The following is a 26,903-nucleotide window of genomic DNA, read 5'->3' as shown; positions in this document are numbered from 1 at the left end:
TGGGGAGCAGCAGTTTGTTCTGTATGGATTTAAGAAGAGTTATTGGGTTTCCAGTTCGCTCAGCCTTTTACTTGTTAGGGCGGGTGACAGCTTCCAAGCTCCTCACTTGCCAAACTGGAACCAGAAGTTGGGGTTTCTTTTTGGAGGTACGAATATGCTCTGGAATTATAGAGTGATAATGATCGTGCAACTCTGTGAATATACTAAAAACCACTGGGAAACACTTTAAAAGGTGACTTTTATGGTATGTCAGTTATATCTCAAAATAAATAAATAAATAAAATAAGAGAAAAAACTGGCCAGAAATCCAAATGACTGTCACAGTTTTCATTTCTAATGTCAGAACAAACAACACCTCAGGCAAGGATAGTTTTCACAAAGGTAGTCCTGTAATAAAATAGAATTGCTTTATAAAATGTCAAAAAAAAAACCCCAAAAACAAAAAACAGTCTATAATGGTCTATAACATAGGTGAAGGGGCAGTTGTGTAATTCTGTCAATAAAAGTTGCACGGTATATTTTTTGGTTTGAATGAAATAATGTTCACTTTCAGTAAATTTAATTCAGGGTGCTTTGCATTTTCTCCCGAGCAGGATTCAGGATGTAGAAGTCAGGCAGGTGGCAGTCCTTGTTCAAAGACTATTCAGAGGGCAATTTCTCAGCCTGCGGGTTAGACCAGGGGACTGAGTACGCAGGGCGATGCTTTAGGCTCCAAGCAGAAATTGGTTTAGTCAGGTTTAAAACTCTACTCTTTTATTAGGAAAAGGATCCTAAAAGTTGACTCAGGCATTGGCTGGGAATCTGGGAAGACCAGGGATAGTATAAACCAGGAAGGCATTGGGGATAAAGACCTGGAAAAAAAGGAAAATGGATTTGCACTGATCATCCTTGGGTGGAGCAGATCTGTGTCTCAATGCTGCAGCTGTGCCTAAACCACCGTGATTAGGAGTTCGTGTTCGACTTTAGAGAACGGCTTTGAAAAATATCTGCTTTAGACCTTTCTGAGGTTGGGTAGAGTTGGGGCAAGCCTAGAGTGCAGCTAGAGTGAAGATAGATTTAATAACAGAAAGACGAGAGGCAGAGCTTGGGGAATTCAGGTGGAGCCTGGCATGTGCGAAAGGTTTTCAGTGTGTTAAAGACATTCGGTCAGGAACCAAATTGTCTGGATGTCAATCCTGGATGTCATTTACTAGCTGAGTGACAGAGAAATTACCTCTTTATGCTTCAGTTTTCTTTTCTATGAAATGAGGAAAGAAATAGTATTTTGTAGGGCAAATTGCGATAACTGCTATATAGGGAAGTTTTCATTAAAAAATAAGAAAATGAATAGCAATAAACATAACCGCATTGTAAAATTATATATATAATGTTATATATATATATACCCTTATGATGTGTGGCATGTGCGCACATGCTTACCACAAATATATTAAAAAAGAAATCATCGAATAAAAAAAGATTTAAGTAGTCTTATTAACTTGCTCTAAAAAACTTATGCTCTCATTTTCACGGGCTCAGGCTGTTAAGTCTAACACACGTTGTTTGATGGACCACAGGGATAAGCAGAAGAAGAAAATATGAAGGCTGTGAAAGAGTTCACACATCTCACTAAAAAATGCATTCTCCAGCAGAATCCTAAATTGCTGAGAAAAGCAGTCCTGGCTGTGATGAAAGACCGAACAATGTCCATAAACTCAATGAATCGCAGTAAGGGAATCAGGCTGGAGTTACCCCTAAAACCTCAGCTCGAATCTGCCTCTTTCCACCACTTTTACTGTAGCTGGGGAAACACTTTCATTAGGAAAATATCCATTTATTTGAGTGTCAAATTTTGAAGTTATAGTACAATATGCATTTATATTTCCTTGGAAATTTGCGGAATAGAAGAAGGGAAGAGAATATCCAGTTAACAGTAAATAAATAAAGTTAATATGAATAATCACATTTTATTTTTAAGTATACTCTAATTCAAAATGAAATTTTGGATGAAAATAATCATAATGGCCATTTTCTCTCAACTTTTATTTTTCACTCCATTTCTTGTAGCAGCTACAATCGGAAAGGTGAATAGTATATGTTATACCCTAATAATGTAACTCGTAAAGAAAGGAAAAAATTGTTTTCTAAAATTCTATCTCGGGTTCCGCTCCTTGATTAGTTTACTAGCACTGGACAGACCTGGGTTTGATTTCTGCTCTATTTGTTACTCAGTGCGTTACTCAAATTTTTCAACTTGAGCTTCAGTTTCCTCTTACGTAAAGTGGCCATATTAGTTACACATCCTCACAGGTACTTAAGTATTTGACACAGTACTTAGCACATACTGTTTAAAAATCCTGACTATTATCATTTTATCCTAAATTTATATAAGCTACACCGTAACTATGTTCTTATAGTAAGCCAATAATTATGTTGTTCTTGGATTTAAGAAAACCCAATGGTTTTATAGTTTGTATTTAACATGGACATTTTTTTCTTCTTGAATGATACTGGATCTGCCTTGACCCCCAGACTTTACTGTTAGTTCATCAACATTTTTGGATAAAAGAGAAGAATTTGATATTCGGTTCATTATTTCTGTAAAGCAAAGGAACCAGCAGCCTGCACAGCAGAATGAAAATCCTAGAAATGGCCATCTTAGTAAAAGTGTTGACAAGGAAGCACCTGCCTATTAAGCCTGGTCTCAAGGAGCAATTTGTTTCCATAGCACCTAAGGAGAGAAAGACGAAATTTCCCATCGTCCTCCAAAACATAAAGACATCAAATAGTTTAAATTGCCAGGTTTGGGTAAGAAAAGATGATGATATTTTCCAATATACATTAAAAGTTGGTTTCAGAATATTTTTTCTTATTCAATACAACTAAAAGGCATTCTTAGGCTATAATTTGAATTCATATTAACATTCAATGTAAAAAATCCTTATACTTGTTTGACTCATAAGACTAATCGTGCGAGTTTATAAAATCTACAAGTCCTTTTTGCTTAGTTTAGAAGGGAAAATATCATAGTAAAAAACACCTTCTTGGTAAAGATGGACATATGAGGAGGAGAGGCCAAGGAAATTTCAGGATGTAAGTCAATTCGATCATAAATGAGAATGAAGGAAATTGGGTTATTATTAATTCATTTGTTTTAGAAATATTTTGTTTTAAACTTCTAGGTTCTTGGCACTGTGCTAAATGCACTGAGGACACAGTCCCTGCCTTCAAGAAACTTCAAGAAATAAAGAAGGGAGATTGGGCCATCAACAGTAATACCACTATAAAAAATGTTTTATTAGCAAGCAGATACAGGTTGATGTGGGAACGTCATAGGAGGGAAGATATGAAACCACACACACATGCCCGAAAGAAAGAAAGAAAGAAAGAAAGAAAGAAAGAAAGAAAGAGAGAAAAAGAGGAAGAAAATAAAACTGAAGAGATACAAGAGACCTCAAAAAAAGCAAACAGAATTTTTAAAAAGAAAATGTCTACTCTTCTAAAATCAAATACATTTAATACTTTGTGTGTACAATACATCAAAGATATGTCTTGTTCTTTAAAATATCTTTTCTCCAAATGTTTCTGGGGCTCAATCATGATTACAGGATACATGAAATTAAGAGTATTAAAATGACGCAACTACTCAGCACTCAATATAGTGCATTATTTATAAGACTCCACAAGGCACACAATTTATACAAATTAACATGGACTATACGAAGCGTTCCCAGTTTTCAGGTATTTATGCCTGCTAGCCAGGGTAAACGTTCTTTTAATCTTGTACCTCGGTGTCCTCCTTTGAAAGACAGACATTGAAAATTTAAAATGTTACTATATAGGCACTGATGTATGAAAAATATACTGTGTGTTTTTTATAGACTGTAAGCTGGAAATGCTGTTTGGATTACGTGTGTATTTATGCTAGAAAGCTTGACAAACACTGAACAGTATGTGAAGAATGGAAAGCCTCTTGACCATCAACCCAAATAAATATAATCCAACTATCTGCAGTATTAATTTAATCGCTAAGCTGATTACTCTGAAATCCTTTGGTTGTCCAGTACCAAGATGGTTTTAAAGTTAAGGAACTGCTTTCTCACTTAATTCTTGTGGGTGGCTCAATTCCCCATGATATTCAGAGCTGTGAAGTTACTTTTGAATGCATTTTTATCTTAAGCGATAATCAATTAGGAGCAAAATAAATCCTGTCTTATAATTAAAAAAATGAAGATCACTCCGGAATGACTTTAGTCTGTATGTTTGCAAGACACAGACTCTCTTTTACCTTCACATCCCGATTGCTGCTTTTGCATGCCGTCACCTCTGTAATGGACCAAAATGATGCCTATTGTCACACCAAGATCGCCCGATCTAGTGACAATCTAATCTAATCTAATCAGGATGGCCCAATCTAGTAAGAGTATCAGGTGTAGTCCTTCTAAAGTCAGTTAATAGTATTACTTTAAAAAAAGTTCGTTCCAATAAATACAACATATGCATAAGTTTACAAAAAGCACTTCAAGAACGTCTGGTCAAAACTATGGCCAGAAGATTGCGAAGTCCGTACATTTTGGGTCCAAATGTAATTTTGACAGCTACAACAAAAGCAGTAGAAAGCAAGACAAGAAAATCCTGGTTTTTCCTCAATGATTTCAACCCCATTCCTTGGTTGAGTAGGTAATGAAAATACGCTGCAGGTTGCGCCTCTTTTGAAACAGATGTCAGACGAACTCGCACACTACAGCAGTTTCAGATCTTTTCATTGTCATTGTTGTTGATCTTTTTAAATGCGACTGGGCTTGCTTGCTTCAAAGACGTCTTAGAGACATCCGTGTGCATGGTGGACATGGCTATTGTTTCATAGTCGTCATCCCGAGACCGGAAATCGCAGAAGTTGAAGAAGAACTGCAAGTCTCTCTGGAAATTTTTGTTCAGGAATCCGTAAAATATGGGATTGACGCAGGTGGATATCATCGCCGTGAGGTGGCAGAGCAGGAATAACAGGTTATGGTTGCACGTGGCAATGATCTGATGGTTCCAATCGAATACGGTGTTGAAGATGGTGAGGGGCAGCCAGCAGACTGCGAACGCCACCACGATGGACAGCAGCATAATGTTGATCCGTTTGGTTTCACTGGACCTGTATTTACTGTCTCTTATCTTGTCCATCATGTTGTTTCTCCTTTTCAAGCGTATATAGATCTATAGAGGAAAGAGAAAAAAATGAGTTCGAGTGGAACCATTCAGTTAAGAAGACATTCTTGGGAAAGAAGATCAAAATGGAAACGGTAAGTGGGGAAAAAACGTTTTCTTACCTTGAAGTAACAAATAAAGATAAAACAGAGCGGGCCGAAATACTGCAGCGCCAAGAGGAGAGTGGTGTAAGACAACCTGTGAGAATCTGACGGGAATTTATCAAAGCACACGTACTTGTCCTTGTATGCGTCAAGCGTAACGTTTTGGAACGGTTCATCGGTCAAGACTTGGTAGATCAGGAAGGGTAGAGAAGAAACTACCGCAAGGGCCCAGATGACAGCAATCCCTACGTAAGCGTGTCTATTATTTGGCCTCCACCCTCGTGGGTTGATTATCAGCTGATGTCTTTCCACAGCAATGAGAACCAGAGAGAAAATGGACACGGTGATCGAAACACATTGCACGAAAGGATTCAACTTGCACATCGCCTCGCCAAAAACCCAGTGGTCCATTAAAGTGTAGACGAATGTGAAGGGGAGACACATAATGGCGACGAGCAGGTCTGAGAAGGAAAGGTTCACGATCAGGATGTTGGTGACGTTTCTCATCTCCTTTTGTTTCAAGATGATTATGATCAAGGCCAGGTTTCCAGTGACCCCAAGAATTATCACGGCTCCGTAAGCTAAAGCTAATGTAAATATCATGGCCAAGGGCAGATGACAATCATCATCTTCGAAAGCCAAAAACTGGGAATTCTTCTTTGAAAAGTTATAGTAGATTGAATGATTTTCGACCTGGGAAAATACTGTTGAATTCATTTCGATTGGTTTGGTTGTTATAGATTACTTTAGAGAAATGGACAGTATGTTCCTTCGAAGCAGGTCAAATGTTCAGCTTATTCTCATTCCCCATATTGGAATCCACTTATCAGAATCATCCTGAATTCTTCATTCCCTTGAACTGAACAATCTGTAGAGAGAAAACGACTGATTGTATTACTAATTTTATTGAGGGCAGTCAAAACAAATTCTGACTGATAGTACTACCTAAAATGAAGACACCGAAATAAATAAACGAAATGAAATCTGTATAAACATCTTTTTAAAATAGCAGAAACAGTGCCAACACTTTGAAAAAAAATCTCACACTATTTTCATTGGACTTGCCTATACGTTGTTTCAGCAAAACATAGTAGCCTGTAAATTAGTAATGCTCAACATCTTATATAAACAGTAGTATCAGCACGTTCCTCAACACTGTAAGAATATGAATGTATAACAAAAAACGTAATGCACAGCTCAAAACATAAGAAAAACAAATGAAACAAGCAAAGAAAAACAAAAAAAAATTGACCTAATTCTTCCTCTTACTAGAAATAAAAGAATTCACGCAGGTCAAGTCGTACTAATAGCTCTGCCATACACTGAATTACTCTTTAAGGCAGACGTTAGTTAACAGGTATAGTCTAAAGGAGATGATTAATACAGTGAAACATCAGAAAACTTTGTCATATGAAAGACTGTTGAAGGAACAGATGTTTAATCCAGAAAAGACTTACTAGGAATGACACAGAGGCCTTCTCATATTTGAATGGGTCGCTTGTGGCATAAGGAACTGGGCTTAGAATAGTATGTCTAAATATACAAGTTAGAAGTAGAACCGAAGGAAGTATGTTATATTAAAAAACCAAACCCAAACAAATTTCACATCATTATGAGCAACAAAGTTTTAATCAAATGAAATGAATTGCCTTCGACTCTAGCTAGTGTTCACACACGGAAGTTTATTCCTGCTGCATGTAAGACATTGGAGGATTGTGTAGAAGATTCAATTGGATAGTTCTGTTCTTCCCAAGTAAGAGTCTATGATTTTATTAGTAAGGCAAGCTTTCAAAGGATTTCTACGGTTCTTTTCGTGTAAATACTCCCTCCCCTTTAGAATGTACATACTTACAATACAGAGATCTAATTTTAGTCATAATTTTAATCTTCCACAGCATTTTTCTGATATAAATGCTCTTTGCTTAGCAATAAATTCGTTTTGTAAGATTAAAAACTCCTTTTTAAAAATCTCTGATTTACCCTAGATTACTAGGTAAATATATGAAATGAGATTTCTTATGTTAATTACCAGGTCATCGTGCCTGAGTTATGAAAGTGAATTGGGTTTACTTCTTTCTTATGTGAGAACAATAAAGAAAATCATGCAGATTTGCTTCTATTGAAAAGGAGATCAGACATTTAATGAACCAACAACATGTTTGCCTTTTAAGTGGTGCCCCTAATGAACCTTCCCTTGACTGTTTCTGCTTTCTAGAATATGGAGTAATTTTTTTTATTATAAAACCACAACTTGGATTTATAAAACTGAAGAAGAATAAAAATAAACGTTGCTAATATTAAGTGAGAATGAAAGTATTAAGATGAGAAATGGTAGTGGAATGATTTCAAATGAGAATATTGCTAGAAATATGGTTCTCCCCTCCTCTGGGCGAAAACCTATAACTGTAATGATTCCTAAACTTACATGGTAATCACACTTTTTCTCTCAGGAATACCAAAGGCAGAGAGAACGATTTCTGTCTCTTAGTGTCTGGGAATAAACCTTGAAGAAGCAAGTAATAATCTAAACATTCTTCGGAAATTTCTCACTTAAGATTTCAAGAAAACTTTGCATCATACTTCATATTCGGGTTGTTATCAACATATTTAACATCGCTTATTAGTTAATTGTGAGTTTCCCTTCACTGTTTCAAGTAAAAATAGCTTGATAGGAAAACACATCTTTATCCCATGACTTCTCCTGGCTCCCTGTCACCAAGTGCCACCAGGGAGAGTAAGTACCCAGATGTGACCCAGGAGGTGTGGACCGCTGAGTACGTTCCTCAGCCTGATGCTTGAAGAGCTCTACATTATGCCTCTCTTCTGCTCTTCGCCCTTGCTCTAATAACCCCATTGTGAATGCTCTGTTCCAGGCAGGTCGGTCTCTTCACCGTCCACCAAGCGTGCCTGGCTTGTTTCCGCCTCTGCATCTTTGTCCTTGCCATTCCTTGCTGGGCGTTCTGTCTCATCATGATCCAAATTCTACCTCTCTTTCAAAGCATCATTTAGTTTCATGAATCCTTAATTGGCTCCTCTCAATTAACATGTAACCTCTTTAAGGTAGGTGCTGCGTACACCTCATGGTTAATACCTTGCAAATATTAGATTTAGAATCCAAATGTGTTGACTGATATGGTCAATGTGTGGGTAGAACAGCAAGTTCTTTCTTGAGTTAATCTTAACATCAATAGCTAAACCTATCCTAGCCCTTTTACAGGCCAAATACATGCTAATTACAATAGTCGGTTTATTGGGTCAGGTATACAGGAAAAACGTTCCACCTGGTGTTAAAAAGAGAAATTGTTTCTGAAAGAAAATTTATTCATCCAATAAGTATTTATTGAACACTTATTTGGTGTCAGACTTGGTTTGAGTGGAGACAGAAGTGACATTTTCATTGAGTTTCTAGTCTTGTGGGCAGAGAAAGACAAAATAATAATAATAATAATAATAATAATAGTAATAAAAACAGTGTGCTGATTATAGTAAATGCTATGGAGAAAATTAAAGCAAGTAAAAGAAACTATGATTGTTGGTAGTTGCAATTTATTCCTGGGTAACAGGGAAGGCATGTGCATTAAAACTTGACAGTGCTGAGCAAGGAAGCCATGCGAGATCTCAGGGATTGCAACCCATTTGGAAAGAGTATAAACTCTTAAGGCTGCAGTGTACCTGGGGTGCTCAACAGCAGTGAGAAGTTGAATAAATACAGGAGAGACTAGTATGAAATTCATTGGGAAAGGTAAACGGGGGAGGAACAGACCGTGTCAGGGCCCCCCATTCCAGGGGACAATCTTTGACATTTTCCCCTGAGAAAGATGAGGAGTCACTGGAGAGTCCTCGGTAAAAAGGTGAAGTTATAGAACTTGTTTTAAAATGATTGTTCTGGCTGCTGTTTTCAAGAGACTTAAGACAGAAGAGAGACGTAGGGAGATTCACTAAGAGACTAGGGCATTGATCCAGGTGAGAGATGATGAAGGTGCAGACCGAGGTGTTTGCAGTGCAAAGGAAGAAGACTAGGAGTTGTCCATCCGTGACTGACTTTGACAAAATTCATCATGTATGGGAATTAATGCAAATATTTCTTAAATTATTACAATTATGGGTTACAAAGACAGCTCTCTTGCAGATGAATTTAGGTAAGTACACTGAAACTCTACTCTGATACCTTTGAAATTATATTTGATTGGCATTTCCTATGAGGAATAGCAGTTAAGAAGTTAGCTATAGAGAAAATGTAAACTATTTTTAAAAAGTATTTGCTAGCCTCCTTTGCTAAATGCATGTTGAGTAGTCATTTCGTTTGGGTAAAACAGTTCCCCATTGGATAAAATGTATATTTTAAGCCTGCCTTAGTATAATTTAGGAAAGGGTGATTTTCAGAAAATAACAATACTCGGAGAGAATTTATATACATTATCTTTGCAAAAGAAAATAACTCGATATTTGCTATTCTAATATATATTTCTAAAATAAGGTATGTAACTACAGATACTGCTAAAATTAAAGATTATTAAATCTCACGATAGCTGTCATGTGCATTTACAGACAAAACAGAGACACCGCAGACATCACCAGTTGTCAGATTAACCCCTTTCCAAATAAATGGAAATTTCTCCTTTCTGGTCAGAACACTGGCCTTTCGCCGCTAGCTGTTCTTCGTGCTGTTAGTGACTACCTGAAAATACAGCTCTCTGGTCATATCTGCTGCAGATAAATTTTTCCATATACTCAGCATTAGTTAGCTGTTCACCTCCTTTGCTTTGGAAAAGAAATGCCAGCCTTGTTACCTGCAGCCTCCCAAAGTTACTGCGAGTTTATCTCCCATGAATTACATAAGTCTCTGTTCCTTCCTCCCTGGGGAGGGCTTGCTCAACAGACGGCTGCCCTAAAGCACTAAGGAAGACTAACGAAGCCCCAGCGACCCACGGAAAGGCACTGGGTCTTTAGTGACGGGCGGGGAACTGGGCTGGATAGCTTTCTGCCGTCTTGCTTCACCAGGAAAGCAGCCTGGAGTCTTGGGACTGACAGCTGCCGTTTCCCTGTTCACAGAGAGAGACAGGCAAGCCCTGCACTTACCCCTGCCTCTAGGTCACCTAAAAAGTTATGGTTTCTTCTAGGATGCAGGTGGCGGTGGCAACTCTGAGGGCTTTTTTTTTTTTTTTTTAAAGGGAGGAGGGGTGGAATGTCTAATTACACTCCTGCTCTCCCCCATCCCCTAGGTTTTTCCTGTGCTGCAAGCTTAGGCGCCCCCCTTTACTGTGGAATTAGGTGAATTGCCCCAAATTTTCCTCATTCCTGACGCCCCCTCCCGCACACACGATTGCCACTCATCTATCAGGGAATGACTGACTCTACTACCTATGAAGATGAGACTGGCAAAACAGAAAACATCCAAACCAACTAAAAAGAATCAAGCAGAGCCCAGATTCGGCCGGTTCCCTCTGGCCCAACATCGGTCCCTCAAATGCTGCTGCCTCTGCCCAGTCTACTTGGGGACCCACGGAACACTCCAGTCACCTCCACCTCCGGTCCATGCCCAGTCTCCCAAGCCAGCCTGGCTCCGACGACACTTCTAAAAGGAGCTACAGAGTTCCACGGTTAAAACTCGACAACAGGACGGGGGTCAGAGTGTCGACCAGGGCGCAGCGACAGACGGTGGGGACCCACCATAGGCGAACGCGGCTCCATCCCAGCCCAGTCGCCGGGACCCACCCACAAGCGTCCCCGGGGGGCCACGCCTGCACTGGGGTCCACGGCCCCCGGGCGGAGCCCCGGCCTCCACCCGCTCCCCGCCCCAGCACCAGCTCCGGGAAATCGAGAAAGAAGGGAGAGGTGAGCGAAAGACCACGCAGCGCACCTGCCCCCGCCCTCGGCCTGAGCGGCGAAGCCGAGGCGGGCAGAACTGATCCCGTCCAGAAATCCATCGGGAGCGGGGCGTGCGGGTGCCGCGTCCCCACAGCCCGAGGCGGGAGTCCTGGAGTTGTCGCATCTTCTGGAGCATCGTCTCGCAACCTGCCCGAACCCGAAAGGCTGACTCCACGCCCCGCCACAGTTCCCCGGAGCCAATGTCGGGCTCTTGCACGCTTTATTCTTCCTCACCGTTCACTCCAGCTGCGGGAGATTTCTCCGAAGTCCTCTAAAAGGGGCCAACTTGAAACTTACCCCTCTCTGCTGGATTCGTCTTTTGCGCCCTTGCCGGGGGGAGCGGGGAGGGGGGCGCCGGCAGGGAGCGGACAGGGGAGGGAAGAAGATGCGATCCGCTGGCGTCTCTCCTGCTCGGATGCCGAAGCTCGATGGAGAGAGGAGCAGAGACGCCCCCTTAAAGCCCGACTCCGGCTCAGCCCCGGATCACGTGACGCGCCCCACGAGGAGCGCCCGAAGCTCCCCCCACCCCCCCCGCCCCCCGCCGCCCCCCCAACAAACACCTCACCTTGGATGTGCACCTCGGGGGTGCGTTGCCTAGGAATTCTGCAAAGAGACGCGATCAAGCCAATCCGGGCGCGGCGCAGAGGGAAGTCCTGGCTCGTTCCCACTCGGTCCTTGACTCGGCGAGGACGAGGCGGTGCGACGAGGCTTTTCAAAAGTCGATGCCTCTGCGTTTCCCTTTGTTTGCAGGTCAGTGCCATCTGGTGGCCAAAGTGACGCGCGGCGGGGAAAAAAGCTGGACCGTGGAGCCCAACTCAAGAATGAAATGGGAAATTCACCGTGACACACGCTGCTATATGTTTCTTGCTTTTTTTTTCTTTTTCTTTTTTTTTTTTTTGGTGACGTTCAAACCTTTCTTAAGCCAGTGCTGAGGTTTTTGGGTTCCCCTCCCCCTTCCTTTTATAAGTGAAAAGATTTTTTAACAAGGCAAAAAACAAAAACAAAAACAAAAAACAGAGAATTGGATGAGAGAGCCTGGCCTTTCGGTCCTCCTTTCTTGCCACTAACAAAGTGCATTGAGTCACCTTTGTTCTCAGCTGCTTTTTTTAAAGGGGAGCACGATGAACGGAACATTTCCGTGGTCAAAGAGTCAGGACCATTTCCTCGGCGCCTAATCGACTTCTGTCCCGAACATCATGGAGAAAAGAATAGAACGTCCACAGTGTACATCGATGGGGACCAGCCCGCCGTGGTCCCCGATGATTCAGAATAATTAATGACGCCCTGATCGCAGATGTTTTACATAGTTCTATTCTACTTTGAAAAGTTAGAAGTCGTGGCATTTACACACACGGAAATTATTTACCGATGTGGATGAATAAAACTCCTTCCGAATCAAACTGTCACAAATAAGAAGTCTTCCTGAGTAAAGCTACAGGGCACTGCATTGGAGATGTATAAAGGTTTTATTACATAACAACTATGACTCCATTCTGTTTCCAAACTAAAAACAAAACAAAATCCCAAGGCAAATGGAATTGCCTGAACTTTCCACTGCTAAGGAATGTTTTCTTTTTCTGGTTGGTTGTTAGGCTGAATAAACACTGTTTAAAGTTCAATATAAGTCATAGCTCATTTATTTATGTAGATAGTAATATACAAAATCTGTTTTTCCCCCCAGGAAAGCTTTTTAAAATATCTGTCATTAGATATTTTTATATAGATGGAAAGGGATATGATCAAGAATTAAAATATCATGATTATGTACTAAGTGTACTATAATAGACATGAGCATACATTTTTTTTTAAATCCCACTAATGGTTAAACAGAGTAAAAAGGCATTGATATTTTCTTTTCTCTCCTTTTTTTTAACCAAAAATGAGAATTAAGACATTAATAGAAGCCTAAATGAGTTATAGCTTCATTCAATTGTCTTTTGAGTTATAGCTCATTTAGGCTTCTATTTGCCCTCTGTCCACTCCATTCACTTAAGTCATATTCTGTTCTTAGAAACAAGTTTACCTCAAGGTTTGGATCATCAAATTGGCTATTTTTAGCCTGCTGTGAGAATTATAAATGAAATACTTTAAGTCTCTGAGAAGAACATATTTTCATGTAAACGTTTTTTGCTTTATCAGCAAGTATTTTGGACTTGAGAATATAATTTAGACTCGATAGATACTTTCCTTTATGTATTTTCCAAGAATGCTAATAAAGGCATGTCTGCAAGAATGCCTGAACTACTGTGGCCATTGTATTTTGTTATCTTAATTAATTTTTATGAAGTATCCCCCTAAGGCAAATTTATAAAGCTGCATTCTTGAGATAGTCATATCAAATACCAACCTTCGATTGATCATTGGTCTCAAAGACTTTTTCTATGTCAAATTTTGTGGTACAAAGAGAAGTTCTGAAATGCTCCTCAATGTTAGCAAAATTTTTAACACTCTGGAAGTATCATTCACCAAGTACTCTTTCCTAAGTGTAAAATAGAAAAATTAAGCATAGCATAATCAACAAATATAATGTAAGATCCTAGTATAATATAATCTTGGAAAGACAGGAATAAAGTAATCTGAGTTCCTCAGAAGATATGTGTCAAGTATCCGAATTCCTCAAAAGATGTGTTAAAGAGACATTAAATAATTAAAAATCATTTCTTTTTCTACTCTTAGGCGAATAGTCAGTCACATACTTTTCTATTTAGGGTTCAAATTAGAGAAAACCTTTGCCAGGGAGAGAGAATTTTTTGCATGTTTTGTATTTCCTTCTGAAATGTCATAATAGTAAGACCTATAAACCATAAGTAGAAATAAAGTAATGACCTATTCTCATAATCTCCTGAGCATCAGTCTTGTTCTACCATTTAAACTGAGGGGTAGGATCTATTCATTAAACCTCTGTAGATCTTAAGTTTAGCAGACAAAAAATAGAACATCTTTATGATTTGACCCTTTAAATTCTATGATTCAATAATTGTCTACATAAACGAGTGTCACTATACTTGGTATAGGAATGAATCCACTGTAATTACGTTATTGATCTCCTGATGAATTTCTTCGGCAAGTGCTAAAGTTTCTGAAATACTATTAGGCCTCGATACAGGAAACTTACAATAATCATTTAGAAAAAATCTTGATAGGCATTAACACTATGTACAATTAGAAATGTAAGTAGAAAACTAGAATGTAGATGATATTGATAAGGAGGAAATTCTACTGGGGTAGAACTTACTATCCAGTATGTTGGTGAATCAGTTCATATTTTATGAATTAATTAGGTGCCAGGTTTTTTTTTTTTTCTGTGACTTATCTACTGCATTTTTTTTTTTTTTTTTTTTTTTTTTTTAGATCTATGATGCCACAGAATATAAGTTGCATTGTTATTTGATCGACCACCAAGAAAGAAAAAGATGCTTCCAGGAAAGCAAGGACATACAATCAATTGCAAATGAATCTCAGAGTATTAAAATGGTAAAGAAAAAAATCTTGATGCTAGAACCTATAATATATAGTAGTTAAAGAGTTTTAACTAACTTGATTAGCATGATCAATTAGTCAATACAATTACTTCATTCAATTGTCTTTTGAGAAAGTTAACTAGCAGAAAGAACTGACAACGAATTTAGTTAAAATGTTAGCATATTAGTATATAGACAAACAATTCAGTTATCTTCCTAGAACAGAGGTCACCAAATACTATTTATGGATTCGTTCTTGATTTGAAATAGAAATGCACTTCAAGAAAGTTCTCATTTGGTTACATAGACTACAAATTTAGAGCATTTTCTTTTAAAACACTGACAGAATAAGACTTTAGAGGACCAGGATCTTAAAATTTAATAAATATCCAAACATTTTCCTGAAGATCTCATCTTGTCAGACACCCTTTAGTAATTTGACAAACGTGTAATGCTATTTTTCAAAAGAGTAACACTTCGTATTTGTTGCATGCCTAATGAAAAGAGCTTTGCCACTGTTACTATTATTTTTTATTATAATTATTACCATTCATGTCTCCTTTCAAAGAAATGAAGTAGGAACCGTTAATGAAAAGGGCAAGTCTGAATGCCACCACTGAACCTTCTGCGATCAACAACAAATGTCTCTGACTGTTCATCTTGCTCCCTCTCACCCCTACCTGACCCCCACCTCCATCATCTCAGACTCAGCATTACACCTCTTCACAATACAGCACTTCAGGGAGGCAACATGAGGAGATCGGATTTGACCCCAGGATGTAAAACTATTCCACATCCCTGAGATAGGGCAATTTCCCCAAAGATAAGAAAAAGATTCCTTATGTGCATCTAAATAATATCACAAACAGGCACAGGGGTGGTATAAAGTATTCCCAGGTATCACTTTGTTTAGGTCAGTATCTTTTTTTTATTCCTTTGTTTAAGATCTAACTGTTGCTTTTCTCCTCCCACCCCCCAGGTATGTATAAATCTAGAAAGAGGATAAATATTCAAGGAAAGAATGTGGAATAATCTGACTCTTCTCCACCCAAGAAATTACTTAGCTACCACTCTCTGCTGGCATAGCATGTAGTTAAAAATAACTCAACAGATTATTACAACTACAAGTTCAAAATCATAGTTCAGCCTTAAATATTACCTAGAAATTCTTGGGCTTGAGTGACGCCCAATTCCTCTCATCTTAGAAGATATTTCAGATTGTCCCCTCACACCTTCGGTCTCAATGGACTCCTCTTCCTTCTGAAGTGAGTTAAAGCCGTAGGGTATTTACTCCCTAACTTTCACATCCCTCACTTGGGCAGTGGGACCTTCGGCCCAGCTGTTGCGGCCTCCAGGCTTTGAGTCACCTCAGCTCACTGAATTTTCCCAGCTGATGCCCCAAACATCATGCAGCAGAGACAAGCTATGACCATTGTGCTCTCCCGCTCCACCCTTGAGCGTAAAATCCACGGGTAAGGCGTTTTGTTCTACTGAATTCCGGAAGGTCTGTTAAACAATAACGTAACACCCATGTATTCAATAATCCAGTTGTCTTGGGTTAACATTAAAACAAAAACAAAATCCCTCGCTCCTTCTCGTTATAACTCCCTCACCCACGTCATGGCTTCTCTGGCTGGCTTCTCTTTCTCCAAGAATAAGGTACATTACCGTCCTCTCATTTACTCCTCGAATATGGCCACCCTGAAACGGCTTTTGCCCAGGACACCGATGACCAAAACCAGGGGACACAACTCAGACTTTATTGCATTTATTTCTCATGTTGCATTTGACTCTCTTGACCATTCTGTCCTCCTGGAATTTTCTTTTCCTTCGACGTCACTGTGTGTTTCAGGCTTTTCTCTTTCCTTACTGGCTGTTCCTCAGTCTTCTCCCCCAGGATCTGCTGTCTCATCTGCCTCTTAGATGTTTTTCTCCCTGGGATCCTGTTATACAAATGGGCCAGAGACGGCACCTGTGCGTTGAACCTTTTCAAATGGTCCTCATATTGTCGACTCCTTCAAAGCAGGCTACGACTATCAGCCCGGAGCCAGACAACACCAAACTCAAATTCTCATACATCTAATTGCTTTAAATGTAGTCCAAATAAATGTATTTTTGGCTAGTTAAACCCTACCTACTTTACAAACTCTGAGGAACGGCACTCATCTTTTGTTAACTATGGAGAAGATAAATCCTGTAGCCATAAAAGACACCAATCTGCTGTTATCTTTGGAGCTCTCTGCCTCAAGTCTCTCTACCTTGCTGCTGAGGGATGCTGCCTAGGCCTAAAAGTTCCCTTTCTATATTCTCCTCCTCCAAGAGTCCCCTTGTCCTATCCCCCTTCTGGGTGGTGGCCCCGCATGTCGTCTCCAGAAGGTCTCTTACTAAAAAGAGACTTCCCCTGTCAATCAAGCCTGTCCAAGACCACCAAATAATGCTTGTGTGTTACTTGCATTTTGTGATTCTGTCTCTTCTGCGATCAACCCTGAATTGCTCAAATTTACTGAAGATTTCATTCTTAGTTTTCTCCTTTTTTCCCCCACTCATAATGCATAATCAAACCCCCTGTCATCAAGTACATGCTTGCAGGCTCCTAACCCTCAATGCCTATCTAAAGTACAGATCTTTTCCACCTGTCCTTGGCAATGTGCTTCTCAGAGAGCGGGCTAGATGGCCATCATTGCCATCATCTCTATCTCTATCCCTTGAACCAGAATCTAAGAATCATCCCCAGTAGTTTCTTCTCTCATACTCTCAAATTTGATTGGGCAGATTCTCATTTTTCTCATTTTACTCCCTACGTACCTCTCAAACGTGTTCTCTGACACCCATCGAGCTCTACTTATTTCTCTACTAAATGGTCTCTCCGTCACTAACTGCTTTCACAACGATCCAATTATATCCCTTGCTCAAACTGTCTAGTTGCTCTGCAGATCCTTCCAGTAAAGCACAATGTCCTTTTTAACTAACACTTTCAGCATCATCCTCCATCACTTCCCACACACTGCAGTCATACCAAACTATTTGCACTTCTCTGAATGTTACACTCTATCACCTTCACACTGTTTCTCCACTTCTTACTCGCCCATCCCTGCCATCTGCTTTTTTGAACTCTCACTAGCTCTGCAAACTCCAGCTGAAGGACCTTCTCGGCTTAGAAGGTCTTATACCCTCTCTTATACCTTGCCCTCTCCCCCAAACTCCCCATTAGCTAAGTTTGTTTTATTTTTATTCCTGCAGCTCTCCAAGTTTATTTCTGACACAGAACTTATCACACCGTGTTGCAATTTATTATTTATTCGCACAGATCTACAACTACACTGTGGTTACTGGAAAGCAGTGACTACTTCTTTTACCTTTTTAAACTTAGAGATTGGAATGATATCTGGTATACCAGAAGAAATTGGAAAAAAGTTGTTGTTAAAGGATCGAAAAACATTAAGGTAGGATTGCATAAATCATGAGCGTCACAAATCAAGCCGTTGTTCATCCCAAACATTTAAAAAATGCCTTTGGCATTTTAGCTACGATGGATTATTGCTATTTTTATACATACACATAATGCTGGTATACGTGTCTACATTTTATGCGTACATATGCTTCCTACTGTACTACTCTTGATGATTCTTCTCATATTTTTAGATGAGAAGAGGCTCAAATAATGCCTTTGAAAATGCATACGATGGCTAGCAGAGATGTCTCATATCTTTTTCTTCCTGCTAAATAATACACTTTTAAAAGCTGAGTTACCTGTAAGAATAAGAGTAAGAATATGGAAACAGATGCACTTTTCAAGAGCATATTATTAAATCATCTTAATTTTTTGATTCTGGGCTTATGCTTTGAGCAGTTTTCTAAATAGTCTTTTTAAGGACTATTCAAAACAAAACAACATTCCAAAAATAAATAAGTTCTTTCCCTTTCATATCCGCTTAGAGTAAAAACTATATTTAGGCTTACAACTAGACAAAATATTAACTATTAAAAATTAGCTAAGAAATGAAATTTTATTTTTAAAATACAACATTGAGGAGATACTTATCAACAACACCACTTTTTGTGAAGAGTTTTGATTCGAAAGAGGGGAATTTATGGTCATATATGGATTTACGTGATAGAATGTATGTCTCCAGAAGAATCCATGCTTTTTTTTTATGTCTTTTGTGCTGGAATTTTAAAAATAATATAATTAGATAAAGAGTTGACCTGTAAGACACCCACAACTTTTTAAAAGAATGAATCAAATATCATTATATAGTTATTATATAGCTACAGGAAAGAGAATGTGCCAGTATATTAACGGGAAACTTAACAATATTTCTTCATTTTTTCTTATGTGGAGGGGAGAGAAACAATTTCTATGACCATTAAATTTTTCTGAATATCCAAAAAAGTTATTTTTCTACACATATGTCTGTAATGCATGCTTGTTAATGGCATAAAGTCATAGGTATTTAGAGCTCAGGGGGGTGCTCCAGAACTGCTAGTCAAAACATTTTATTTTTTCAGACAAAGAAAGTGAAGACTTAAAAAGATCAAGTGCTTTGTGTAAAGCTAGATCATTAATTGGGGATAAAAACCTGGCTGCAATATAAGTGTTCTGACCTGTATTGTCCCTTACACAAATATGTATGTGATTATACAACTATATATACATATGTATCACATATGTGTGTATGCATTATTAACTTGGAAAATTTACTTTAAAATACCCTGTTTACTTTTTTAAAAAATAGTTGTGTTCCTTAGAAAATGGTATGTATTTCACAATTATAAGTTTTTCCTTGTTTTAAGTTCTAATATTGATGATATGATAAACTATTACTATTCCACAAAAATCAATGAAGCAATGAGCATAATGAAAATATTTTGATAACACACAGAAATGGTTCTTTCCACATCTTTTAAGAATTAAGGATTTAACTTTACCATGATAGAAACAGTGGATAAAGAAGTATTACTCTTAATTCATATATATAAAAAAAAAATTCTCAGAGAAAAAAATGCATCAAATAAAATAGTCCTAGTTTCTCTACGTTATCTACCCCACTGTTCCTATGACTAATATATCCAGATCATGTCTCATTCGAGATTGTACCAAAGCACTTAGTAATTTTCCTCCACAAATGGTAACTGTTATTAAAATGCAGCAATAACTTCAACGAAAACAACAGACACGTTTCTCGAGAGAAATGTTACCCCAGGCATTGTTCGTAGCATGTTTTACTATTCAATAATTTGTCTTAGGAGTCCCAAGTTATTTTAACTTTCACCTTTATAGGTAAGCTATTTTTCATAACTGTTAAAGAATCATGACTATTGGGAAACAGCCAGTTTAATTTTGCAACACACATAAAATCCAACTTAATTTCCCAAATGAGCATTTTATAAATAGTGAGTAGGAAAATTACTGGAGCAGAGGTGGACATTACTATTTCTGTTCCCAGAGGTAGTACTATCCCTGTTCGCATGTTACTTCATAAAACAGAAACAAAATTTTTCTGTTCTACAAAGAGTGATGATGATTAGTCTTGAATCCCTCCTGGGAAATTTAAAGATAAAAATATATGTATTTTCATATCTTCCTCTTTGTGTAGAATATCGTTGGGATTTTCAAATTGCAATTTCTTCCCCGAAAAAGGATTCTTAATAATACTTTTTTTCGACTCTGTGTACATCTTATGTGTATTTAAAGAAAAAATTCTGACTCCCTTTTTAAGATTTGTGTGTTTGTGTGTGTAGTAGGAAGGGAAATGGTAGGCTAATCAAAATCTTCATCTTAGTGACGTGTCGGCCTTTTATTTTTAATACTCTAATAACAGTTAGTTTAGCCTAAAGGTTCAAGTCCTCCAAAGAACAAGAAAATTTGTGGAAAAGAAAAAAATAAAATTCATCCTATATTTTTCATATAGCATAGACTCGTTTTTTGGAAGACAGTCACAAGGAGGTTGCCTTGAAAATTGTTTGAAAGCCACTGTGCATGTGACGTAAGTGTGTTTTATACCTGTGCAAGGGATGGGAGAATGGAAAGTTACATGGCAATGTATGGTACACTAACTGTCCAGATGTTGGAGTTGAGAAAGTCTAAGAACCGAGCTCTGTTCTCTCACTCATCTCCCTTCTTGAGACTTCCATCCCTCCATGGGTCTGCTGAGACTGCCTACTGGGTTAAAATGTGAGGGTGAATAGACTAGAATTCCAGAAATAGGAAAGAATGAAATAGGAACTAGATATACTTGAGGTATTTTGAAGCTCTCTGGCTGGTACGAAGACCATCTATACAGATCCCTTGAATATCAAATGCTAAAATTCTGCAGAAAAAGAGCACGAGAGTTTGTGTCTGCTTCTGGAATAACGTAAAATTAGATTTACAAACAACATTGCTCCCAAAGGATACTGTCCTCTCTCCTTTACAGAGTTCCAGTCCCACAGAACTGCACTCATCGCCAGTCCCCAGACTCACCATGAAGTGACCGTCATTTAATCGCTTTTAGTTTTAAAGTATACAATAAATACACCCTTCCTTGTGCGCGGCTCTCGCTCTCTCTCTCTCTCTCACACACACACACACACACACACACACACACACACACACACACACACCCCTAACGACTAAAAACAAGGCAAATACACAAATACACATCTGGGGATGGAAATCGCGTTGGGGAGAAACAACAGAAAGTTGTTTTCTCTTTGTCTTTTTAAATCCGCTGTAGCACTTTGACGCTCTCGACATCTCTTTGTCACTGAGCCTCGGTCCCCAGCTCCAAGCTCGCCCAGGCCCGCAGCTACTCCTCCCGAGCCGGGGGATCGATTCATCTTTTCCTAGCACGCGTGGCGCGTCGCCGCCGACTCTGCGTCCCCTGCACGTGCAGGTCAACCTCTGCGCCCAGACTTCTCCCTTCCTCGCTCCCAAAAGGTGCAAAACCGCCATCGGCGGTCTGTTTTTGCTCGTTGGTTCTGGTTTTCGATCTTTCCGGACAAAGAGAGAACCTGGGCCTGACGGCTTTTTCTCCGCGAGCCTCAGCATCTTGGAGATGCCCCTGCGCCCCGAGTCCGCTCCCCCGGGCCGGGGTAAGCAAGGGCAGGAATCTTCCCGTTCGTCAAGTTAACTTGGCTCCGGCGACGCCGCGGCGACACGGTGCCATCCCGGGGGGGGGGGGGCTGCGGCTCCTCTCTGGTGCCCCCGAACAGCAAGGGATGGGCTGGGATGCCCCGGCCCGGTCCTTGCGAAAGGCTGGCGCGGAGCAGGCGCCCTGGAGCAGGGTCTCGGGGGTCGCGGGGGGTCGCGAGAACAGTCACGTGTCCCCGAGGCACCTCTAAAACCCCTGCGGCTCCCCGATCCCTTCTCCTCACCGCCACCTCCAGGTCGCCTCGTGCAGCCGCCGCGCTCCGCCGCGGCCCCGGGAGCAGCGGCGCCGGCAGCGGCCGGGGCGCCCCGAGGTACGGGGTTCGGCCTCCCCCCGCCACCCCCGAGCGTGGGTGGCCCCGCGGGGAAGGAAGGGCGCGTCGGCGCGGGGCGCTGGGAGCCGCGCTGCGCTCTCCGGCCCCCCGGGCGATTTCGGGGCTCCGGAGAGGGCGGGGCGGGGGAGCCGAAGGCAGCTCGGCTGCAAAAATGGGGGTTTGGGGGTGGGGGCGTGAAGGGAGAGCGGGGAAGGGATCCGGAGGAATTCCTTGGCGCGGGGCAGGTACTCACCCGGGCCGAGTCCGGGGACAGGGAGGGTGTCGGGGATCCGCGGGGATGGGGGGGCGGTGGATCGGAGCGAACCCCGCGCTCCCCCTCGGCGAGGCGAGCCCGGGGCGCAGCCCGGCTGGCGTCCGAGGCCGGGGCACCGCCGTCCGCAGCGGGAGGCCCCGGGGCGCAGTCCCCGCGGAGTCCCTCGGGGCGCCCGGCTGCCGCGCGTCCCGCAGCCGTGACCCTGGCTGTGCGCTCCCGGCTGCGAGGTGGCCTCGGGACAAACGCGAGCAGTAGTGACACGCATCCACACACACCTCGGATTCCAAAAGCTGGGGTTACCCCCAAGTTTACCGACCTTGAGCTTATTATTATTATTATTATTATTATTATTATTATTATTATTATTTTTAAAGGAACTGAACTATCCCGGTGGGTCACAGCCAAAAGGTTTTGCCATAGACCATGGAAATAGCCCCTAAAGCGCTCTCAGTAGAATTGTGCAGCCAGAATGCAATTTGAAATTTCAGATTTCTCAAGGGGAAGAGAAACTCTGCCCTTAGAACTGAGAAGAGAGGGGGCCGAGTTGCCTGCGTGTGTCAGCCGAGCAGCATAGCTGTGTTTATCTTTCGAATTTTGTCAGATGCTGGCTTTAAACACATAAATCATGGGAGTGTTTGAGAACCTGGAATCTCGCCCTCGTTCCAGTATCACAGCTAAATAGGCAATAGTTGATATTTTGTCATTGCTGGAGGGGAAAAAATTACATTCGTTTTATTCCGGCGTGTGATTGGCGTCCTTTGTGAGAAGAAATGTGTGCATTTTTATCAGGCAGCAAATTATCCTAATAAAGAAACGTTATTTACATGTATAAACTCGATCTTTCAGCATCTTTTGAGTTTCCTGCAATGTCTCCTATTATTCTAAGAACTATCCACTTAACATACTTAAAGTCTACTCCGAAAATTTCACTTGTCATTGTCAGATATAGATAAATTTTTATTAAAAAATTACGATGAACACAATTTGATGAAGAACTTTTTTTTTTCACTTTTTACTCAGAAGATTAAAATTGTATGTTTCAGCGTGATAACTGAGACGGTGGAAGATAAAGCTAGATACAAAAGAGAAGAACAAAATCTTCTATTTTTAAGCACAACAAAGGTTTCACACAGTCGGTGTCAAATTACCTCTCAAATAATGTTTCATTTTGAAACATTCTCTCTTTGGGTTATATTTCATAATTTCTCTGGGATCTGAGATAAAGAAAAGTTCACATATAAAATTACTTTTATTACATATAAAATCTTTATCTTGCATATATTGTACAGCATTCTAACACCGTTGAAAGACAAACATATTTCCATTATAAGTTTGCTTACTGTGCTCTTCAAGAAAAAGGAAGTGAAGGAGTAAGTTTAAGGAAAGAAATTCTTTGGGCATTTTTTATCTTTTATTTTAAAGTGATTCCTCTAGCTTAGATTTTCAATTAAAAAAAATAAAACAGAAGACTTACATCTTATTGGATAAAATTTTCCTTATGTTAAAATAGTCCCTGGCTATAGGAAGGCACTTGTAAAAAAACTGCTTAGCATCTGCCCCTGGCCCCATTTGCCATACCATTATTTAGTTGTCTGAAGTCTTTCAGTGGAGCAAAGAGTCATAGAATGCTCGTTTAGTGCAGAGCACCAAGTAAGATGTCATATGTGTGTATGTGTAGAGATGGGGTGGGGTAGGGCTAGAGGAAGACCAGGAGAAGATTGACTGCATAGTTGCACCAAAATAAAATGAATTCATGAATGTTGAGAGAGAGGGAAAAAAAAACATCAGAAAAATGATAGTTTATCAATCTACCAATAGGTACAAATAAGTATCCGTTACATTTAGGAACAGTGCAAGTAACTAGGGGGAAAAGTACATCACCAGCAGTCGGGAGAACGTCATTCGTTTATTCATCAATTATCTATTTAAGGCCTTTTGTATCTCAGGCACTTGCAGTCTGCCATTACTCACTGTGTTACCCTAAATGAATCCCTCACAGAATATTCCTCACGTAGTACCTTGTTTTAACTCTTTATGCTACCAGAGCCTAGTAGAGCACCTAGCATGTTAAATGTTCAAGAAACGATAGTTGAATGAATGAAGGAAAGAACCAATCATCTTTCTTAGCTACTCATTAATAAAAGGGGCTTACCCTTTACAATTACATATAAATTAGTGTTTTTTAGGGAGGGAAAGAAGAGTTGCCTCAGTTTTTCTGGTGTCCAATGAATACTCAGGATAATGTTTCCTTCGTCTGGTTACTAAGGAGGCAGTGATTTTCTAATTGAATCAATGCAATATTGTATGTACATATATTCAAAATTATGTTGCTTATGTGATAGCCTTTATCAATGAAGATATCTAACTAACTTAAAATTTTAAAGTGTTAAACTATCACAATTGTCCATGTAGGTATTTCCTTGTTTCATTTTGGACTTGTCTAATTTCAGTGGTTTAAATGTAAAAAACTTTAAAATGTAAAACCTTGTCTAATTTCAGTGGTTCATATGTGTGTGTGTGTGTGTGTGTATACATACATATGTATATATATATGTATATACACACACACAGAGTCACAATCTAACCATATTCCCAGGATGATTCATTTGTTATTTTAAAGCTGAAAAAGTTTAACTACATTTCTAAAATGATTAGTAACAAATATTTACTTAGTGTCCCCTATGTACAATATACTTTATTAAACACCATTATTATCATGAAAAGAATTAAGATATTTTCTGTAAGCTCCATTAGATTCTAGTAGAAAAGACTAACCATATCTGCTGAAGGCATTCTGAACTCGAGACTTAAAACCACATTGTCTCTATTACCACAAACTGTGTATTTCCTCTTCAAAAAATTTGGACAGTAATATTTTACTCTAAATCAGTGTCATCTTACAGTTAGTTACATGTCCCAAGAAAGCACAAAGCGTATGTAGAATTAACTATCCGATGTTTTTCTTTTTCTTTTCTTGGTACTAGAAAAGGCAATCAGTATGTACTGATTTGCAACAACAAAAAAGGATAGTTTCAAGAAAGCGAATCAAAAGGAGAATAACTAAGCAAGGTCACAGTAACAAATAGCCTGAATACATTATAAGTTTAAACAGGATCATGGACAAGCTAGATGGAGCCACAAGGGTCATCAGAACTTATGAAATTAGGTGGAAAGGCCAATCCAGGCTGCTTTGATTAGAAACTCACTCACGTATCGGGGGTATTGCATGAGGCCATTGATCAGTAATGTGATGAATAAGATGATTCAGTAGGCCACGTGAGTTACTTTCGGGCTAGTTATTCTTTCTAACTTGGGGAAATATCGATGCAAGTTATTAGTTGGTATCTAAGAATAAATGAATAAGATCCTGAGGTTCTGAATTAATTTCCTTTTCAAAGGATATAATCAGCTTTCAGAAAGCAATTCAATCAACACAGAATCAGTTGTGGAAGTTGTAAAAAACTTCAACTTTCAAATTTTCTCATTGCAATGGTGCTTATTTGAAACTAGCTGTATATAAAACTGAAGTGAAAGCTATTTATAATGAATGTATGTACACAATAGGATTTACTATTTGGGAATTTATTAGACCAGAATCTATAATTCCCTTATAAACAGAAGATAATAGTGTTTACTATAAATTTAAATATATAGTATTTTTACAGTTTTAAGTATAATTATCCAACTATAGATCTGGAAATAGGTAGATTGATGTGTATTGATATGAGGCAAATTGTTTTCGTGAGCTACATATAGATCGGGATCTCTGTAACAATGTGTATTCATCAGAACTAATAAACCATTGCTGTCCTGAGTATTCTGAAAAACATTTTTGTTAAAAAAATAAGAGCACTTACTTTTTAAAGGGCACTTACTTTTTTATAAGGGGTTCCTTTTACTTTTTATCGACATATTACAGGCAGTTTTGTGTTTCATCAGGAAATACTGTCAAATCTGTAGTATATAGCAGCAAATAAGTAATACCATTGTGATAGTAATAGTATCACATTATTAATTTCTTTTGAAATGAAAAAATGTATTGTGGGACGTTACGTAAGTATCACTTCTACATTAACTTTAAGGTATAATGTTTTTCTTAAATGATACGAATTTATTGAATTTTTAAAGCTGACATCTATTGTTCATTTTTAAATCAAGAAATAAACAGATAAATTTTGTTTTTAAGAAAATCGGCAATACTGCTGGTCAGTGGTTATTTTAATTCGTAGTAATCTAGCACATCTTAAAGGACTGAGAATCGATCATGGAAGGATTTTATCATCCAATATTGTGTTCACATAGTCAACAGAACAACTTGATAAACGTGTATTGAGCGCCTACTACGTATAGGTAGGTCCTAGGATCGTGTTTTTACACTTGAGAAGCTTTAATCTGAACACTGCATGAACTAGATACTATTTAGGATTTTAGAGTTTTGTTTGAGTTTTTAATTTTTTCATACATATTTATTTAACATCTATAATGGTGAAGTCACCGTAGTATGTATTATGATAGATACCACAAGTAAGGGACAATTTCTGCTTTTTTATTGCTTATAAATAAAGAAGGTAGATGGTA

The 26,903-nt window shown here is 39.3% G+C and overlaps 2 protein-coding genes across 7 annotated transcripts in view; one reads left to right on the top strand and one right to left on the bottom strand.

Annotated features, from left to right (window-relative positions):
- Window positions 1–1,967: 1,967 nt before the first annotated feature.
- On the bottom strand, window positions 1,968–22,403 carry NPY1R (neuropeptide Y receptor Y1). 5 transcript variants are annotated; one of them, XM_016154577.2, is made up of 3 exons: window positions 22,305–22,403; window positions 5,298–6,147; window positions 1,968–5,184 (listed from the first exon to the last, which is right to left on the bottom strand). In XM_016154577.2, the coding sequence occupies exons 2-3, from the start codon at window positions 5,994–5,996 to the stop codon at window positions 4,732–4,734; spliced, it is 1,152 nt and encodes a 383-aa protein (XP_016010063.1). In that variant the 5' UTR covers window positions 5,997–6,147; window positions 22,305–22,403; the 3' UTR covers window positions 1,968–4,731. The 5 variants fall into 5 exon arrangements, with proteins under 5 accessions (XP_016010063.1, XP_016010059.1, XP_016010060.1 ...); XM_016154573.2 differs by lacking the exon at window positions 22,305–22,403 and adding an exon at window positions 11,713–12,797; XM_016154574.2 differs by lacking the exon at window positions 22,305–22,403 and adding an exon at window positions 11,445–11,617.
- NPY5R (neuropeptide Y receptor Y5) overlaps window positions 21,494–26,903 on the top strand; it is a 7,607-nt gene continuing 2,197 nt past the window's right edge. Inside the window, exon 1 of one of the 2 annotated variants that reach the window (XM_016154571.2) lies at window positions 21,494–21,682. The gene's annotated coding sequence lies outside the window, so the exon portion shown is untranslated. Of the gene's footprint in view, window positions 21,683–22,010; window positions 22,052–26,903 lie in introns of those variants that run through there. The other variant, XM_016154572.2, reaches the window with a different exon arrangement.

This window comes from Rousettus aegyptiacus, unplaced genomic scaffold (assembly GCF_014176215.1).
Source record: "Rousettus aegyptiacus isolate mRouAeg1 unplaced genomic scaffold, mRouAeg1.p scaffold_m13_p_16, whole genome shotgun sequence".
NCBI classification, from domain to species: domain Eukaryota; kingdom Metazoa; phylum Chordata; class Mammalia; order Chiroptera; family Pteropodidae; genus Rousettus; species Rousettus aegyptiacus.
The sequence above is the reverse complement of the archived record's forward strand: the minus strand, read 5'-3'. Positions and strand labels throughout refer to the sequence as shown.